General features: G+C 37.4%; 2 protein-coding genes across 4 annotated transcripts; one reads left to right on the top strand and one right to left on the bottom strand.

Annotated features, from left to right (window-relative positions):
• Positions 1-469: 469 nt before the first annotated feature.
• Positions 470-14181, top strand: LOC123511463 (2,4-dienoyl-CoA reductase [(3E)-enoyl-CoA-producing], mitochondrial-like). 2 transcript variants are annotated; one of them, XM_045267383.1, is made up of 7 exons: positions 470-648; positions 6664-6872; positions 7301-7481; positions 7817-7928; positions 8260-8359; positions 8943-9162; positions 11296-14181. In XM_045267383.1, exons 1-7 carry the CDS (start codon positions 571-573, stop codon positions 11443-11445), a joined length of 1050 nt encoding a protein of 349 aa, XP_045123318.1. In that variant the 5' UTR covers positions 470-570; the 3' UTR covers positions 11446-14181. The 2 variants fall into 2 exon arrangements, with proteins under 2 accessions (XP_045123318.1, XP_045123319.1); XM_045267384.1 differs by having other exon boundaries at positions 491-648; positions 13410-14181.
• On the bottom strand, positions 11685-21026 carry LOC123511465 (selenoprotein K-like). 2 transcript variants are annotated; one of them, XR_006676809.1, is made up of 5 exons: positions 21012-21026; positions 19508-19792; positions 16422-16506; positions 16129-16209; positions 11685-15616 (listed from the first exon to the last, which is right to left on the bottom strand). XR_006676809.1 is itself a non-coding variant. In XM_045267386.1 (4 exons), exons 1-4 carry the CDS (start codon positions 19524-19526, stop codon positions 15532-15534), a joined length of 270 nt encoding a protein of 89 aa, XP_045123321.1. In that variant the 5' UTR covers positions 19527-19666; the 3' UTR covers positions 11685-15531. The 2 variants fall into 2 exon arrangements, 1 of the variants encoding a protein (XP_045123321.1); XM_045267386.1 differs by lacking the exon at positions 21012-21026 and having other exon boundaries at positions 19508-19666.
• Between the last annotated feature and the right edge of the window lie 171 nt (positions 21027-21197).

The raw sequence follows: 21197 nt of genomic DNA, 5'->3' as shown, positions 1-21197 counted from the left end.
TCCTCTTTTTTTTTCCTAAGTGCGAGTATTACATAAACCCTTTAACACCGTTCTGCGTACCTATACTAGGCCTGAAGTATTCTTTCTTCTCCCGAAGCTCTTCGTCATTTCTCGTTATTATTGAGTCGCGCCTTCAGCTTTGTAAATACGGTTTGGAAAATCGTATAACAAAATGCCACATCTCAAACCTGTGATCGAGGCGCCAGGTGTGTGTGTAATACATCAATACGATACACAAATCTTTAATACTTTGATCTTAATTTTAATTAATTTCTTACACAACACAGTTTCCTTTCTAAAACATTTTATCCTGCCTATGCACACTCTTATAACTCAAGCCATGTCATATACCCCTCCATGTCTCTCAGTATTTCCAAATATTCCTTAAAAAAAAAAAAAAAAAACATGCACCCCGTGGTGTACCAAGAACTCGTGTTTTAAGATCCCTTAGAGTGCAACAGGCTAACAGATTGTCTATTATTTAGTAACTTCCTCGGTCCGTTCCTGGCACAGCCAAGGGCCAACACGACGGTCAGGGACCCGCGCAGAGATAAACAGACAGACGACGAGATGGCAGCGGCGCGGAGCATCGGGGCGTGGACGGGCATCATGCAGGCTTTGCTCAATCATACTAGGCCACAAATTTCGGTGAGGTTATGATTGGCAAACATGATGACCGTTCATTGATAAATCCACATTATCAGTTTTTATGTTTATTCGCCTCGCCACTGAGAGACAGTGAAGCCAAGCTTCTGGATGTTGTGGTTCCTGGTGTGGTTATATAAAGTCAACAGGTGCACCATGTTAGGGGTAATGATTTCATTAACTAGTCTCGGGGAGAAATTTTAGGGAAATCACTTGTGCCTGTTTACTTTGAGAAAGTATCTATTTATTTCTTAGGATTCTAAATTGATTAGTTTATTATTGTTATTTCATGATCAACACAATGAAGGGATTTGCAATAACTTAGTGAAATGAATTAATCTGTAATCTTACAAATAACGCTCCTGATGTATATTCGTTGTCGTCCCTTTCCAGGACAAGCAAGCTTAGGATGAGAAATGGGTGTTTAGGGTAGAGGCTGTAATGGGCTAAATTTGGGACACCTTGAAGGTCTAGCTAGAACACCACCACTTTTGGGGAAAATAGTCAACAAACAGAATATGTCCCCATACCCGCTCTCCCGTGCTATTCCACTTTTTTTTAAGTCATTAACGTTGCAAATTTGGGGGCCATCCAAGTATGTCTACCTCCAGTAAGCTAGGGGATCTGGTGAGAAAGATGGGTTTTCAGATGGGGAAGCCAAATTTTGACATTCATAAAAGAAATGATTAATAAGGCTGAGATGCCTCATTTTTAAAAACCAAAGAACTTTTTAGTCTAACGTAATTTTGAAGGCTTTAATCCCACCTTGGACACTCCCTTCAGGACGCTAACCTAATCAGGGAGACTTCTCTCTCTGGACACCCTTTTGTAAACTAACCTAACCTAATGGTTGGGATATCACATGAAATATTAACTTTATCTAAGTGTACATATATATCTCAACAGTTACGGAAGTGGAAGCTCCAAGGTGTGGTTGGTGGAGCTCCTCTCTCTCTTTCTCAAAAGGCTATTAGTGCTGTCAGGTGTTCAGCATTTGATTTCAGCAAAACATGTTGCGGTCATCAGACATGTGCACCCAAGCTGTCTTGTTTGTGGAGCTGTACAATAAAACCTTAGTATTTTAATTTATGCCACTGCTCTTGGCTGTCTTTGTCACATTGGGTACAGTTACAGTTAACTGGCTGATTGCTGCAGCCACCATCTATACATGTGATGATTGGCCAAAAATAGTGCACTTATTGGCCAGAAGTGGATGATGCTTAATGACACAATATGTAGGTATGTCATTAGAAAGGCAACTCTCATCAGCTGAATGAAAGAGATGCACGAGAACATGTGCTATTCCATACTGGAAACCAACATATTAACACATGCATTACTGTGTCCCTCCAAGTGAGCCCCATCAGCAGGCACTTGGAATTTGTGATGTGGCAAGAGAAGGATCATGTAACTATGCATGACCCCAAGAACAAAGTCCAAACTCACATGTTGTACTGTGAGTATTCATCACCATGTACACATAGTTCAGCTGCTCCATGAGAAACCTCTACTGGCAAGGTTATCCACTTTACTTTACTAGCTCTCGGAAGGAAATGGTTATATCAACAACTTTTCAGGCACTTATTTATATAACAGTACAGACTTTCCAGTATCTCCGTAGGTTGGATGAGACAAAAGTAGCTTCATATTGCACTGTTTTTCTGTGTGTCTCCATGCCTGCTTTGAGGTCCAAGGGGTCTCCAAGCGCACAGGTTCGAATCCTGTCCACGGTCCGAGTGTAGGTTGGGCTTCCTCACTCGGAGCAGGGGTATCCTAGCAGGTAGGCTTTGAGATAAAAAAAAGTACCCCCTTTAGCCCATAAATTCCCGTGAAAAGCCCACATGGTATAAATAAAAAAAAAAAAAAAAAAAAATGACCACTGCAGTGAAAGAGTTAATATGTATGTAATAAAAAGATTAAAATAATTCATGAAAGGAATTCGTGTGTGATCACACACACACACACACACACACACACACACACACACACACACACACACACACACACACACACATTGTTTTAAAGAAAAATTGGATAAGTGTAGATATGGAGACAGGGCCACACGAGCATAAAGCCCAGGCCCTGTAAAACTACAACTAGGTAAATACACAGGAAATTACTCTCTGATGTCAAGAAAATGGTTGTATCATAAGCTATTAAACTTCTTGGAAAACAAAAATGTAATGATAATGTACAAAATTTTAGGAGTCGTGCAAATATTCAGTTCATAAACTAAAGAGAGAGGTTGATCCTTCATTTTTATCTGCCAGTGCCCACTGCACTGCTCAGCTCAGGCTGCCTCCCTGTGCCTGGTCTGGGCCTGATTGTAGAACAAAGCTCTGCAATTATGCTTCATGCCAGGATTAATTCTTTAAATGTTAGTCATTACACAGCACTTGCAGGATTGTACATAACTGTGAGATCATTATCTTAACACAAAAGCATTTATGAGTACTGTACATGCATATCTTCTCTGGAAATATTGTTGGTTATTAAGCAGATTGGCTAAAAGAATTTAGACAAATTATGGATTATATAATTACCTATGAAACCCTAATTGCATTCTGAATAATAATGTGCTGAGTGGATGTCTGGAGGAGGGAGTTGGGATGGAGTGTAGGGGTGAGGTAGCAAATGCATTCCAGAAGAAAAATGCTAGACATAAATTAGATAGGATAAACAGAGATAGTGAAAAGATTAGGAAAGATTTCCAGGTGCAAATAGGAGAGAATAAGATTAGGATTCCAAATAAGGAGACAGCATCTAGGAAGGTAGCAGGACTTAAATGTTTTTATGTAAATGCCAGGAGTCTTAGGAACAAGAAGGACGAGTTATCTAGTTATATAGTTGAGGAGGACTTAGATGTTGTATGTGTCACAGAGGCATGGGTAAATGAGGAAAAGTTTAGGAAAATAGGAAAGAATATGAAGTAGATGGATACATTATGTATTTACACCAGAGAATTGGTAGGATAGGTGGAGGAGTAGTTATTTATGTAAAAAATCCTTCATTTCCAGTCAGGTTAATGGTATTAAGGTAGATAACAGAGTAGAGTCCTTATGGCTGGATGTTAGAGTAAACAAAAGTAAGGTTATTAGAGTAGGAGCTTTTATAGACCACCTAACCAGTCAGCAGATGTAGACAACCTTATGGTAGATGAGATAAATAGGGGTGTACTAGTCAGACAATTATCTTAGGGATTTTAATCTTAAGTCAGTAAACTGGGAGAGGATGGTAGGAGATGCTAGTGAAAATAAGTTTATGGAAAGTTTTCAGGATAACTATTTAGTGCAGATGGTAGATAAACCTACTAGGGGGAGGAAGGTTTTAGACATAGTACTAACAAATATTGAGCATTGTTTAAAGGAAGTTGAGGTAGGAGAGACTTTAGCAAACAGTGACCATCATATAATTAGATTTATCATTAATTCCAGTAGGGATAATATAGTGAATAAGACTAGAGTCCCAAACTATCAGAAAGGCAATTATGGTAGGTTACGTCAGTTATTAGGAGAGGTAAACTGGGAAGATAGTTTTGGAAATAAAACTGCACAGGAGATGTGGGATATTTTTAAGGTTGTAGTAAAGGGTATAGTGATGCAGTGTATCCCTTACAAAGATATAAGGCAGAGAAACAGGAAGCCATTATGGTGGACTCATGAGATAGGTAGCCAGATCAGAGAGAAGAAGAGGGCATACAGAGAGTTGCAGAAAAGTGGGAAGATGTAGATTTGATTAGGTACAGACAGGTCAGAGATGATTTGAGTAAGGTTATAAAAAAAGTAAAAGGCAGGCAGAGATAAAACTAGCTAGAGCTGGGAGTAAAGATCCCAAAAATTATATAGTTATTACAAGGTCAGTGATAAAAGAAATAAGGATAGGATTGGACCACTCAGAAAAGATGGTGTAGTAGTGGATCAAAATGAAGACATAGTAGAATTATTGAATGAACAATTTTCTTCAGTATTTACTAGGAAAGAATAGGAAATCCTGTTACAAACAGTGCGACGAGTAGTTTAAGAGCTTTAGAAAATATTGATATAAAACCGGGAATTATTAGGAAATTTATTCTTGAACTAGACGATAGGAAAGCTAGTGGTCCTGATGAGCTACATGCCAGAGTACTTAGGGAGGGTGTAGACAGTATTTCTGAAGCACTTAAGTTAATCTTTGAAAGATCACTTAGGTTTGCTGAGATACCTCAGGACTGGAAGTTAGCTAATGTTACTCCAATATTTAAAAAGGTAGGAAGGATGATGCGAATAATTATAGACCGATCAGTTTAACTAGTATAGTATGTAAGATACTAGAGAAAATCATTAAGGGTAGTATTTGGGAGCATTTAAATGAGAATAGATTAATTAGAGATACCCAACATGGCTTTAGATCAGGGAGGTCCTGTCTTACAAATTTGCTCGATATCTTAGAATATATTACCAAGGAGTTAGATGATGGAAATAGCATAGATGTTATATATCTAGATTTTAGCAAGGCGTTTGATAAGGTACCGCATAGGAGGCTAGTGTACAAATTGAGACTACATGGGATAGGGGTAGGTTAGTTGATTGGATTAGTGAATGGCTTTCTGATAGGAAACAGAGAGTAGTATTAAATGGGGCAATGTCTGAGTGGAAGGAAGTGGTTAGTGGGGTACCCCAAGGATCAGTGCTAGGACCTCTTCTTTTCTTGGTGTACATTAACGATTTAGATATAGGAATTAGTAGCAAAGTATCAAAGTTTGCAGATGATACTAAGATAGCATGTGCAGTACAGGGTGAAAAGGACAATTACAGAATACAACGAGACCTGGACAGGCTGATAGCATGGGCAGACAGGTGGCAGATGGAGTTTAATTCTAAAAGTGTCAGGTTATGCATTTAGGTAAAGACAACACAAACTTTAACTATGAGATGGAGGGATGTTGGCTAGAGGCAGTAGAGGAAGGAAAGGATTTAGGAGTAGTGATAGACAGGACTATGAAATTTTCAAAGCAATGTTTAGAAGCAAGAAATAGGGCAAATAGGATCCTGGGTTTTATAAATAGAAATGTTAGTTATAAAAGTAAGGAAGTGGTGCGTAGCTTATATAATTCCTATGTTAGGCCCCATTTAGAGTATTGCATACAGGCCTGGTCACCCCACTATAGGCAGGATATCAACATGTTAGAAGCAGTTCAGAGAAGAGCAACTAGGATGATACCAGCATTAAAGCGCCTGGAGTATAGAGATAGATTAAAGGAATTAAACATGTTTTCATTTGAGAGGAGATGTATAAGAGGGATATGATAGAGTTATTTAAAATGTTCTCAGATACAAACTACATAGATGTGAGATCTTTCTTTACCTTAGAGGAGGAAATAGGACTAGAAATCATGGCAGGAAGATTAGAAAGCAAGGCTGCAGGTTAGATATAAGAAAATATTTCTTTAGTCATAGGGTGGTAGACTTCTGGAATGCATTGCCAGAGACGGTTGTAAATAGCACTAGTTTGACAATGTTTAAAAACAGATTAGATAAGCACTTAAATTTATTAGATTTATAATTATGTATAGCACTGCATGATAGTTTTTATAAGAAATTTACTATAGTTAAACAAGACATGATCCCCATGTATGGGGACCACAAATTGTAGAGGATTTCGCTGCAGGACTTAGCCCTGTTAATGGCCCAAATATTTAGAATTAGTATATAATGTATTGTGTACTGTAAGTGTATCTTTAAGTACTGATGACGAGGTCGCTGTGCGACTGATACAGGATAACCTAGATGGGCCCTGGTGGCCCTTTGTTGTCCTATTATTTATGTTATGTTATGTTAGTGATAATAATAATAATGATATGTAATAGTGATGATGATGATAATAATAAAAATAATGATAATAAAAAAAAAATAATAATAATGATAATATTAATAATAGTAAAAGTAAATGCACAAAATATGTGAAATGCAAAGCCTAATAAAAATGGATCTTTAGCTGTGTGTGCTTTGATCAGCTCTTAAGAACAACCATTTATTTCAGAGTTTGCGTAAGATTCACACATCAGGTTCTCAAACCAAGGCTGATGAAGGTCCTCAAGCACACTACTTCCCACCACTGAAAACTGCCATGCTGCCAAAGGACACATTCAAGGGGAAGACTGCCTTCATCACTGGTGGTGGCACTGGTCTTGGCAAGGGGATGGCATCAATGCTTAGTTCATTAGGAGCCAATGTTGTCATTGCTGCCAGGTAAGAAAGTGTTTCATTCTTGTAAGGAAAAGGATGAACACATCTCTGAATGGTGAGTTGCAGGGAGAGGCAGGAAAATATTGTGTTGCTCAATGCCTCAAAAAGTACATTGCTTCATCTGTCCACTCAAACACAGCCTGGTAAACCCTGGAATTCTTCCTGGTTATGTATCCTTATCCCCTCCTCCCTTTGATTTGAACTGTTTCAAAAGAGGAGCATCAAGACAATTCGCAAAATAAATTGATCTTTATCATTTGGTGCCAAGCAGCCTGCCATATACTATTTCAGATACAGCACTTTCAAACTCAGAATTAATTATCTTTTATTTCCCTTTATGGAAATCAGTACTTATACATGTAGCACTATGAAAGATTTTGCTTTAATTATTGCAGTATTTAAACAGTTAATTGTTAACTGATATATTTCAGGCGTGCAGCTGTACTGGAAAATACTGCAACTGAAATTTCAAGTCATACTGGGAACCCAGTCCTTCCTGTACAGATGGACATTCGAGATCCATCTGCTGTGGCAGCAGCTCTAGATGCTTGTGAAGCTAAATTTGGGCTCCCCAACATCATCATCAATAATGCTGCTGGGAATTTTATATCAGTAAGTCATTTATTGCCTTAATGTACCTAGATTTATGAAATTACACAAGTTATTTAGGTCTTTGTTCTGCTAATTTAATATTACTTAAACATTGATTTTTCTTCTTTTTTCTTATACTGTGTAGTTTTTTCTTAGGCAGCAACTTACATACCTACTCACAAAAGGGCAGCTGAGAAATAGATAGGGACAATTTTAAGCACAGGAGAGCCAGCTTGATTAATGCCATGGTTATGTTAACATGACTGCTACTCAGACTTTGGCACTTCACTCTCCCAGAACCAAAGAAGCAGTTTTCACATATAGCAAGGAATTTACATTTTTCTCCTTATTTTCAGCCCTCAGAGAGACTTAGTCCCAATGCATGGAAGACCGTTACAGACATTGTGCTCAATGGTACAGCCTTTGTCACTTTGGAGGCTGGCAAGCGACTCATCAAAGCAGAACAAGGTTAGTATTGTGGTTTGGTGCACATAATACATAACCAATAAAATAAAGACCTGTATCATACTCATGATGAAGTTATTACCATACTATTAAGTTTGTCTTTTGTTTGTAGTAATTTTTATTTGGGGGAGGAAACAAAATCATGTGAATATGAGATGATAATTAAAGAAGGAATGTATGATCATTGACAGATGACCTAAAGTTCTGCTTTCATCTCAGTAAACTCAAGGTTGCTCTTTCACTTCCTCATTTTGTGCTTAAAAGTGTAATTTTCTGTTTAAAAATTAATCCTGAAAATTAACATATTAATGGTAAATATTTTCACCATGGACAGGAGGAGTGTTTCTCTCCATTACAACTACATACACCCGCTCCGGCTCTGGCTTTGTTTCGCCAAGTGCATCAGCCAAAGCAGGAGTTGAAACTTTAACAAGGTAGATATGCCAAATATTGTTATTATTTAGACCAGGATGTTCCCCAAAACTCCAGTCAGTTATGGTCTCCCTTGAGTGTCCTGTCATTACTTACTTCTGCATGGCATAAGGAGTATACACACCTCTATGTGGAAAGCAGGAAAAGCATTCAAGAGCTTGCCTCATTTCCTTAACACAAATAATTATTGCAGTACTGAAGTATATTTGTAAATAAATGTTGAATCTTTTCCAATGAGCAAGTAACATCATCACTTTTTTTATTTACATAATTCCATAATTTTTGCTAAAAGGACAGAAATTAGAAAAGTTCAGAAGAGGTAGAGTAGAAGGTGTGGACCCTTGAACATTATGAGTGTACATATTTTGCAATAGTGAGTGATAATATGGTGATTGCACAATGTAAATTTATATTGTAGATATCCAGTGCAGCATGTTTTTTTTATGGAAATTACATATTTGACTACCTATCTATATATCAGGCCGGGAATCCTATATAGGTAGCCCAGACAAAGCCCCTCCAACACTCCCACACACACACCAATCATACTCTTGGTAGATAATTGTAATTTATGATTGTCAACAGATCTTTAGCTGCAGAGTGGGGAAGATATGGGATGCGCTTCAACTGCATTGCTCCTGGACCAATTGAAACCGAAGGCGCATTTAGTCGCCTGGACCCGACTGGTTCCTTTGTCAATTCTGCCCACAAACGCATTCCAGCAGGACGGTTGGGAGAAGTTGAAGAATTAGCTAACCTGGCTACATATTTAGTCTCAGATTATGCCTCTTGGATAACAGGAGAGGTAAGTGTTCATGATAGTATTGTCTGCTAGGACGAGAGTACTATTTGTTATGCATCCTGACTAACACAACTCAATTCTTGAAACTAAAACAGTCATGAAATAATCCAGTTTATTCTTGAGAGAGAGAGAGAGAGAGAGAGAGAGAGAGAGAGAGAGAGAGAGAGACTCAGAAGAAATTTGGATTACACGTGTATTGACGGTTTACAACCAGATAATCTCATGGGTGGACAGAGCCAAGAAATTTGAATTGCATGTGTATTAACAGTTTACAACCGGACAATCTCAGAGCCAAGATGACCCTTTCAAAATGATAGCTTAAATGAACACCATATGCAGTAAAAGTCTGATAATCTGAGGAGCAGTAGACCTGGAGTGTGTTAGATTTTCAGTGTTGTTGGATTATCGGGATGTACTCTGAAAATGCCACCACGCCAGGACCTCCATATAACTTAAGGCAGTTTTCAGTTTCTCACATCCGTGGTACAGTGGAACCATGCATGCTTTGGGGTCTGCGGGGTCTCCAAGTGCATGGGTTCGAATCCTGTCCATGGTCTGAGTGTAGGTTGGGCTTCCTCACTCGGGGCAACGGTTTCCTAGCGGGTGGGCTTTCAGAAAAGAGGTACCCTATAAAGTACCCCCTGTAGCCCATAAATTATCGTGTAAAGCCCAAATGGTATAGAAAAAAAAAAATCACATTACTTATGTTTCTCTGGTGAGACAAGTAGTGAATAGATTGATGTTCTGTATCAATTCATTCAATAATGGAAAATAGTTTTCAAGTTATGATTCTTTTCAACTTATGCCTCCCTCTCAACCCCTATGAACTTTGATGACCTGTGGGAAATCAGGGTGAGCATTGAATCGAGTAATACACATTACAGAAGTCAGAAATTTTTTTTAAATCACCCAAGAATCTCTGAAAACACATAAACTACATCTTTGACAGTGGCAGGGCTGGTGGCTGCCACAAGTGTTGGTGTGTTAATGGTAAGCAGCGTTGCCAACAATTCGCTACGTTGATTTGTTTCATGTAGTAGACGTTTTTTACTCTCATATTTTTGTGTGTAATTGGGTTAAGGTTAAGTTAGGTTAGTCATTACACGTCTCACCAGAAACACATAAACCACATGAGACAGTCGTTGGTTGGGTGAAACTGAAAATTGACCATAGCTTCTTACCCAAATGACATTTTGGCCGTAAATTAATGTTTTCTAACAAATCTTTAAAAATTTAGACTGCTGGGATATTCAGGTTATTGACGTTCAGATTAATGGACTTTTTATGTATGTATAAAACATAAAATACGTCACTTGCACTCTTCATTGACTCCTTGGTGCTTAGATTTTGACCTGTTACTGTTGAGATACAACAGACTGTGCTGCTGTCTGTAATGCTTCCTGTCCACTAAGTATGATGCTCAGAGCTGGGCGTTGTGGCACCAAATTGAAATTTGTGACTTTGCAACTCTTCCGCACCATAAATTTTGAAGTTACCCCACCAATTTTCCGCATCTTTGAACAGGAACAAAAATTACTTATTTTAAAGACATTGCCACAGCTGGAGAAGATTGGCCCAGGAAGATATGAAAGAGGAGGAGGATGACCTGTAGATATTAGTTTAGGCTGTGTTTTAACTGAAAAATTGTAAAAATAATAATTATATGTTTCCCTGCCTTTTAAAAGCATGGTTCTGTTATTGAGCAAAAGCTATACTTTGTAATTTAGCAGAATTGCACCTGGAAATAAACATTTCAGTCGCAAGCCACAACGGGGAGTGGTGGGGGAGCAAAAAATAGTCACAAAGTTGTATTTGCACTAGATCCAGTGGCAAAGTCACAAGTCAAAGTCATACCTGCGCCCAGGTCTGGTGATACGTATGACTCAACTTTTACCTTGTGCTCAAGTAAAGAAAAAAATAAAATAAAATAAATAAATAAGTAAAAAAATATATCCCAACAATGCATGGATGCAATGTAGTAAGAGCTGATGTTACATAAAAGTACCATTATTCAACAAGGAGAGATCTTCAGTTGTGTGATAGCTTGAACAGTGTAAGAGGAGACAGTTGGTCGTACATTTTAACCCTTAGAAAGTGTCGCGATAGGTAGTTGATTTTGCCATTTCATTATTACAGACTCTTGCCATGGATGGTGGGTCATCACGCTTCCATTCAGGGGACTTCAATTCACTTATACGCTTGACGTCAGACCAGTGGGATGAAATGGAGAGACTGATTAGGAAAAGTGCAAATAAAGACAGAGTTCGCCTGCAAGCCAAACTTTAAAACCTTGAATTAGTGGGGGCATCATGCTGAGATTTTATCATGTCTTTAATACCTCTGTCTTTTTCTCTTGTCATGTTGTATAACTATTGTACTACTCGAGTTACAAAAGGTGTTAAAAGATCTCCTATGTCAGTGTAGCAAGCAAACTGAAGTGGTTGTGTAAAACAACTTGCTCAGTGATATATGTAATTGAAGCAGTAGCAACTCTATGTGATGGATGTATGGAAGGAAACTCAGAGGACTTGCTATCATTTGTTACTTTTGTACACTGAACCATGGAATACTTTTGTGCTTGCATGTCATTAACATTTTTACTGACTTTCCACAGCATCCAGTGAATCTTTGATGCTTATAACAACAGAGTTCATTGCATGCTGGCATCCTTAGATTACCTTTAGGGGTTTGTTAGTTTCAATCTTCATTTTCCTTTTTTTAGTGTTTGCTGTATTATATTCCAAGCAAATACCTCTATCTATACAACATTATCTAATTTTCCTGGATTTCAATATTTACTCACTTCTTATAGTAAATAAACAAATGGATAAACTTAAGCTGTGGAGTTGCAGTGAAGTGTTAAAAGGTTTGATACAGGAGGAAAGTAGTCAGCACTGTTGGTAACAATGTCATTCTCAGACTGACTCAAAACATAGTAAGAAATATTTGTTGAAATTGCTTTTGAAAAACATTGTGTTGTATGAAATCTATATGCATGGTGGCAGTCATGCAAACTATTGCCAGTAGAGTTGTTGCTGTTATTTATGAGTATGCAAGCATGAATGCACATTCTGTAACAGTTGGAAGAAGATATTAGATAATCAGTTTAATTGCAGGATCATTTAGGAGCCAAAATGGTAAACAGTCCTGTTGTTGATATTCACAACAAAATAGAGGCCATCTCTAAATAATAAGAGGGTGTTTAGTATAAGGTGGAGTGGATTTTAAGCAAAATTTTGAAAAGTTCATATTACATGGTGAATGATTAACCATGTACTTTTGTTTAAGTTTTAACTAATGACTACCAGGTGAACTTTCTGAGGGAAAGTTGTTGATCCAAATGCTTTCTTGAAATGTACATGGAATATAGTGAATAGTTTTGTCTCAATACATACACTCAGTGAATTCCAGTAGAGCTTTCTGAAGAAAATTACTTCTGTCTTCTAAGCAAGAATCATAGTATATTAAAATAGTTAGATACCATGTGCAGTCTTTGATTGTGATGATTTTAACCCATCTTTTCATACCATACCTTTTGGAGTGAGGGACATTGTAATGGACTTACCTATCCTCCCTACTATGTGTGCTGCATGCAACTTTTCACACTTTCATTTTACAAAAATCTCACTTTCTTTGCTCTTCACTGACCTTCACCTGATTCATTTCACTTCCATCAGTCTTTAAGTCCTGCAAACTTTTCCCAGCTTACTAAGCAAACATAATCCCTTATATAACTATTACCCTTGTTCTTGCAATCTTTATGATATAATACATAACTGTCTTCATTTATATGGTAATTCTTATCTCCATGCCAGTTCACATATAAGAAGCATCATGTACTACCACTTAACCTCATAGCTTTAACACTCCCAGCCCATTTCCTTTAAATATAGCAAATACCATTTTGTGAGACACCACCAGTTAATTCCTTTTAACAAGACTCGGGATCTGGTGACATGAAGCAGCATCAAAACATTATCCTTTGAGTTAAGTACAGTGTTTGAGTCTTGAAATATTGACTTCTATCCTTGCTGTACCAATTTTAATATCCTACATACATATATCCTGCAGTGCAGTAGAGCTGTTCATGAGACTATCCCTTTCCACCTGGGGCCAATGGTGGTGTGTGGATGATGTGTATAAAATGTGTGGTGCTTTGTCTGGGTTATTTCATGTATGATTGCCAGCCAGTACAGTAGACACACAAGACACTGTGAGTTTGACATCTCTTTTATGCTATCTTATAACAGACTGTTGGTCAAGATGGAGGAGAGTTCCGCTACATGGCTGGCGAGTTCAACTTGTTGAACAGAGTCACTCCTGAGCAGTGGGACATGATGGCCAAGATGATACGAACTACCAACAAGACTTCCAAGGATAAATAAAGTATACACTTTTTCTATGCATTTGTAAAGCAGTCACTTTTCAGAAAATTAAATATTTGTTTTAGTAATGAAAATAAACCTTCATATATATTTTCCTTAATAATGTCAATTTTGTATCTCCTGTCTTCTGAAATTAACTTTATTTCCTAATTATTCTATATCATATAATTATTTCTTCTTTATTCTAAATTGATATATATATATATATATATATATATATATATATATATATATATATATATATATATATATATATATATATATATATATATATATATATATATATATATATGAAGGCTAATTAATAACTTGTATTGGGATTTGGATTCCTATCTTAATCTTTGGTGCAGTACTTGTTACATTACTCATCAGTTGCAAGATCTTGGTGTGATACACTGACTGCTTAAAGTTGTATAAACAAAGTGTACATCAGCAATAGTGTATAGCAAATAATGGAAAGTCTTTTAAAAAGATATTCATTGCATATTTTGTATGCTTCATGCACACCACATGATATGTACATAGAGATGTTAATGATGTATTATGATTGACAATTATGCATCTAAATATGCATAAACATATAGGAAGAGTTTGTACATTTGTACTACATTTTTTGTAAGTAAACCATTGAAATTTTTCCTGTATGTTTTTAACCTTGTACAATAGAAGTGGTAGTTTTACTATTGTAATAGTAACATGAGGAGATTGTGATTCATCATGCAGCAGCCAGAACCACGTGGGTAAACCACAGCCTCACTCAGAACTCAAGTGAATGCTCGTATACCGAGGTGAATTTTCCCAGTATTTTGTGCTCCTAAAATTATTTGCTGGTAAGGGGAGACACTTTTATCCTGAGGTGCCACTGTATAAAGTTTGTACATAAATATGAAACGCTTACTGATTATCAATTCTTTGGTGTTGTAATAAGTGGCATGCCAACGTCAGTTACTACTGATGGAGGCAATGACAAACTGCGATGGGGAATGCTTACTTAACTAAATCAACTTCATGACTGGGAACATCCTATATCAACTCCACAGGCTTGGCCAGTCCTTAAGTACTTCTACACAATATAACATTGTTCTAGGAAAAACAAACCACAGCCTTTTCTAAAATAATAAGAAAGTATATAAAGAAAATGCACATGGTTTTGAGTAATATAATAATGATAATAATGATAATAATAATATTGATAATAAGTAATAATAATCATCATAACAATGACAATAGTAGTAATAATAATAATCATAACTGACAATAATAGTAGTAGAAGTAATAATAACAATAATAATGTAAGTGTAGCACACTGAGATATAACCCAGTAAGCCAGAGGACAGTTCCTTTCCACTGGGGGCGATGGCATTAAGCGTGTGAATGAAGTATGTGTGAGTGTGTGGGGAGGGGAGGAGGGTGCCTTGTCTAATCCATCCCATGTATGACTGCTGGCCTGCTATAGAGAAATGTTAATAGATTATTACTATTACTATTCTTTTCATTACGAAGTACTACTACTACTTCTACTATACTGCAGGACTTATGTGGGGGAACCAATTAATTTTCTAAGTCAAATACATTTGCACAGCTAGACTGTAAAAAGATAACACTGAAAAGTGATGACTCAACACTACTATGAGAATATTACAAATGTAGGTGCAATATGAAACCTGTTTCAAATCTAGTTTCCATATACTTATGTACATACATCCAATCTCTCAAACATACACACAAATAGGATCATCTGAGTGAGTCTTTATCATCCACAGTACCCCCACCGGACAAGGATTGCTGGGCACTACTTCATATGTGACCAAATACTTGATATTAACATTGAGAAGAAAAATAGGAGGAAAAGAAACTCATTAGGTTACCTCAACTACCACACTCTCCTCTCAGTGCCAGAATCAAGCAAGGTCCTCTAACTCTCAGACAGACAACCCACACTCTCTTGCTCCTGAGGTCAGTCTAGCTGCTCAGGAGTCTACCGACCTCATCCACCACCCATCATGGGAGGTACACCATCATCTCCTCCATGGCTTATTCTGCCAAGCCTCCGTCGGGAAGGCCCAGGGGGTCTGTAAGAAGAAAGGAAGAGCAATTATGGAAAGTTAAAAGATATGATTTAGTTAAGGGCCACTATATTTTTCATTCAAAACACATCATTGGAAAAGTTGAACACATGTAGAGGCAATTGAAACCTATCAAAACAGCCCCTGGACTTGAAGGGAACTTTGCTATATTAAGATACTGTGAAAAAAGCCATGTGCTTCTGAAAAGTATGACATGTATTATACACTGAAAGAAAGGTGCATCAATAACAAGTACCTGTTGCCAGTCCAGATATGCAGAATATCCATGATAACCCTAATATGCCTATTTTCAGTTTATCTCAACAATATCCCTTCCATAGCATTTTCTTAAATGAAGTTCTACTGCAGTGAATTAAATACTGAGGTATGAGTTAAGTGTGATATGTTGTGCATTCATCATCCATTGGCATCTATTTCTGTAGTAATGGTCATCTTATTGGACCAGAGCACATGGTCAGTAATGCTAAATCAAAGAAATAATATAAGAGAACACTCACGGCCTGCGTCCTGAAGGCCCATAGAAGCCGGTCTGAGAATTGCCATGACTTGCTTCACCAGGATTGATAAATGTGCGGAAGCTGTGGCAGAAAGGTTACGAGGCTTGTATTGGGTCATTCATAAACAATGAGGAGAAAGAAACTAAATCATAAGAGACAGATAAAAATGTGCTAATTCCATCTAAAAGTGTTGATTCATTAGAACTCACAAAATTTTTGAGTTGGAAAAAAAAAAAAAAAAAAGTGCAGTTTCCATATAGCCTCAGGCAGATCTAATGGATGAGGTTACTCACAAGAGCCCAATGAAGTTAATGAAACCCCAGAAGAAATCAGGAATGGTGGCCAGGCTCCACTCTTTCCGCTCTCCAACATGACCATCTAGAGGAAAAATAGTCACATCATTCATTCATTCACTAATTCATTTCATCTTCTCACAGTAGAATATAAGAAAATATATTCAAGCATACAAAATGTTTATATATCAAAGCACATATGTTAAGATACAGCAAAATACATAAAATACATAACCATACAAAAAACATGGAGGCAAAAAAAAAAAAAAAAAAAAAAAAGGCACATACAATATATAGTATTAACCTGAAAGGGCTTTGTGTATACATCAAAATCTTCTACAACAGAAAACATGACATCTTAACAGGATATATGTTGAAAAAATACTTTCTTCAATCTACTGATTAGAAGCCACAAGAAATCTATAATGTATGCATATCATTCTTGGGGAGGATTACTGAAAAAAACTTACACATTGACATCTACCAGCCAGAATTTATTATTTTATTGTTTTTTCAAGTTGTGATTTACAGACTGAAGGGATCACCACTGAAATTAATAAAGCAAATTAACCTACACCTAATCTAACATAGCCCTTCAATGGAAACACTAATATAATTTGAATATCATCCTCATCAGCAAATACTATACATACTCACAAACTCTATCAGAATTATACACACTGTCCCTAGGCAATCTGAACATAAAAGACCAACAGACCAAATCTAGATATTAAAATCTAGCCAACCATTTTGTTGGTTTTCCTTAAACTTCTATACTTTATAGCTGGAAAATGCAGCAGACGATAGTGAGAGATGCACAACCCTCATCATATTCAGTTATGAAGGATGTTCATTCATTCATTTTGCAGGTATAGTTACTTTTTTCTTCTTTAAGATGCAGCATTAACATTTCACAATTCACACAGTGTTATTCCAAATACTGAGAAGTGTCCCAAGTCTTAATTGGCGGTGCACACACAGTGGACACACAAAGAAGCGGCAGCACTGTGGTTCAGAAGCCAAGTTAGGATGGGTTAGATTAGTATCCCTCAGGATGATCCAAGTTAAATCAACATCCTTGGTGTGTGTCCAGAAAGCACAGATACCCCACCTCACTGGCTGGTTTGGTTAGATTAATATCTCTGAGGGGTTGTTGAGGATGCATGCCCAAGCTAGGATCTATGGATATAGGAAATGAAATTTGCTGATAAGTTTTGCTTACAAATCATGTACAGGTTGAACCTCCTTGATCCGGTATTCTTTCATCCGGCAAAATTTTTGTTTGCTGGAATTTTTGAACTGGCCGGAGTAATTTGCCGGACCGCCGCTAGGACGCAGCAGCGCTGTACTGTGTTTTGGAGCCCGGGCATTCTGGGTCAAATTTGGATCAGTACCATGCTGCCACTCATTGCAAGCACCCCCCCCCAGGTGCATAAACATTTTTTTCCTGTAATATTTGCCCCTAAACATGGCTTCCAAGCGACCAGGAAGTGATAGTGTTGTGTGTGAACCAAAGAAAAAGTGCAAACATATGACAATATGAGTGCAACAGAAAGTGGACCTATTGAGGAAGCTAGATAAAGGTGTTTCAGTGCAGACCGTATGCCAACAGTACAACATTGGGTAAGTATATAGAGGGTGTTTTGGGGACCACCTATGGTTCAGAATTTTCCATGGTCCGGCAAGTCTAAGGTCCGGTGGTTGCCGGATTTGGGAGGTTCAACCTGTACTTACAGTGCTTATCATGGCATTATGCCGGCCAGGGTGCTCACCCGACATAATGCCGTGATGACCAAGGTACATATCAATCATATCCTGTGGCACCCTCAGGGATGCATAGGAGCTCAATGAACTCTCACCACCACTGTACATATCTATCTGTATGGATTTTTCTCTAAATAGCAATGGAAAAACCTTAGTCATGTACTATATGATTTTCAGGCTATACTTATCATCAAATTTTGCCAGTTCACTTCCCCCATCTGAAAATCCTACATTCACATGTATCAAAACTTTGTTTGGGGCATTATGGGGATTATGGTGTAAATCTAATCATTTGTTAAATTTTCTTGTAGGGAATATATCATAAAAAAAGTAGTAATAATACTCTAGTAATATAATAATAATAATAATTATTATTATAATAATAATAATAATTATTATAATAATAATAATAATTATTATAATAATAATAACAATAATAATAATAATAATCTTTAACAATAATAATGTAAGTAGAGATAAAAAGAGCCACAGGTGTTGTGAGGCGAGTTTATTCTAACAGTTTTGTTTGTAGTTTCCCCCAGAAGAATAATGAAGAGATTATGGAAACCTCTTCAGCCTATGGTTAATATGTAGAACTGGACCTTATACCCTATGCACACCACACTTGTATGTTCAGGTAGTGTTCTTACTGTACTAAATATCTGTGATGGTTTTAATCTGAGGAGGTAAGATGTTCACCCAAGACAGCACTCTGAAATTTGAACAGCCTTACAAAGTCTAAAGCCTCATATACACTGTGTGGTATGTTGCAGGGTGTTGCCCCAAGGGAGTCATTGTGATTGCATATAACAGGGTTAACTAGGCTAGATTAAAGTCAGGATTAGGTTTGTTTTGGTAATCATATTTTCATTCCTACGTTATGTAAGCCGAGTGAAAGAGCTGCAAAAAAGGGTCGCTGGGAAAAGAAGCGAGCTGGAGGGACCACTATATTAGGACAGTGCCTCACATCAATCAGTTCCAATACATTTTTCACCAGAAAAAGCAACATAAGCCACATCACAGATTCCATGGTTGGGTGAAATTCCAAACTGGCCAAAAATTTGGTCTATTTTGCCTTTCCCCGCCCAAAAGCCCGCTTTGCCAACACGTCCCCAAGTGTATTGGTGTTAAAGAAGGGACAGCTCGCGAAAAGGAAGAAGGCCTAATTCTGCAGTTTAACCTAGCCTACTAATTTCCAATATTCATAACAACACAAGTAATGATTCATGAGGCACGGAGGGTAGACACTTCCTGGAATAGTCATCTACCATCTACTACAGCAATATATAGCAACCCTTACTACCACCAACACCGCCACTCACCTGATGAAATGTACGGCATCCTGACCCTAAAAACGGTCACAGAAAGGCGTCCAAGCTTACTCCGCCTCCAATACTATTACTTGCTAGCAAGGAAACACACGTCACTCATTCAGGGATCTTGTCTTGATCTTCAGTTGACTTTACGCCATATTAAGTCACTCTTTTCAACAGACCCCTTCATGTCGTAGATTATGCATTCAGAAATTCTTTGCATCCTCACAATGTCTATTTCAAAAGGCGAGGTTATTTTTCGGGTTCTCAAGAATGTCTATTTTTCTGTTGATACTACAGAAAACTTGTAACTTTGATTAATATGTCTTTTGAAAATAGGGGAGGTATGGTACTTAATTGTTTCAGAATATAAAATTTCTCTCAGCACAGTGATTGATCGAACTTGATAACATTAGAAGATAAGGAAAGCTGCAAGAAAATGTGTGTGGCTTTTATACACGGTAGCCCCTGCATGAAACATGCCTGCCTACTCCGAGGCTACTCGTAGTCTCGTACAGACGCCTTGCAGCAGTCCAATCGACTCTTAACCTGGCCATATAATTTCTCAGTACGTAGCTTTACACGTGGTAAAGTGGGTAGTAGGAAAACAAAAGCTGATGGATCAGAAAGTGTATGTATGTCGGCTCTACTTAATGAAGCAATTTTCACATCTATATATTTAAAACAAAAGTGACATCTGCCATATCCTAGCTTCTTTCATGACATTTGACATTGGCTACAGCTGCCTCTGACGTAGCTTGGCTGGCCTGCCTGTGCTATCTTTCGCTTCCAATTTGGGGTTACCAGGTGTTGATACTGAGAAATTATTGACATGAGTTAAGTGCTGTATCATCCATGATCGAATTTATCTAAGTTTTCAAAAGTTTATTCCTTATGATTGAAGTACAACCAATGCTCATTGCTGAGTCGATTCCCTGCAAAATTATATAAGAAAATTCACGGTACATGTTTATATGTCCATTTCTGTTTCCACATTTGTCATGTTTTGATGCTGTACCATATTGTTCCAGATAATTCGCCCTTTTCTGAAACAGACTTCTTTAGCAAATTCCTTGTTATCATTGCCTAGATTCTTTTCCAGTCCACGTACTATTAATTACGTACACAATTCCTGACATGTCTTAATTAATCATCCCTATAACATAGATTTCTTCTTAGTCTTTCTTATATCCTTCCTTTTCCCTTTCTCCTCGGACTAGTTTAATCAGTATAATAGATAACTGATGTTTCTCTTCCCACTTCGTTATCTTTTGAATAACAATGTTATGAACTGCTTTCTTTACTGCATGGTATTGATTCCAGGCTTCGATCCTGTCATATTCCTTTCCACAATCTTTTTCCCTTGACTTCACTTTCCATGCAGGCCCAATATCTTTGTGTTCTGCTCATTTTCTTCCTTTCAGCTGTTTCCTCTTTCACGTGAAAATTCCATGTTGTATCTACCTAAATCAGCCAACTATAGACGTTAACTGTTTTTCTGTGTTACGTGAACCTCGTGGTGGACTTGTTAGGATGAAACACTGATGCTGCAGGGCAGGGATTCCACAGACTGATTGAGGATCAAGACTCGTCACGTCAAGGTGAGACGAAGTTTTACATTTCAGATCATACTTTTATTGACATATACGAATATTTACGGTTAATGATCAAGTTCACCAGTTTGGAAATGTATGATAAA

The sequence above is a fragment of the Portunus trituberculatus genome, chromosome 31, assembly GCF_017591435.1.
Source record: "Portunus trituberculatus isolate SZX2019 chromosome 31, ASM1759143v1, whole genome shotgun sequence".
NCBI classification, from domain to species: domain Eukaryota; kingdom Metazoa; phylum Arthropoda; class Malacostraca; order Decapoda; family Portunidae; genus Portunus; species Portunus trituberculatus.
The sequence above is the reverse complement of the archived record's forward strand: the minus strand, read 5'-3'. Positions and strand labels throughout refer to the sequence as shown.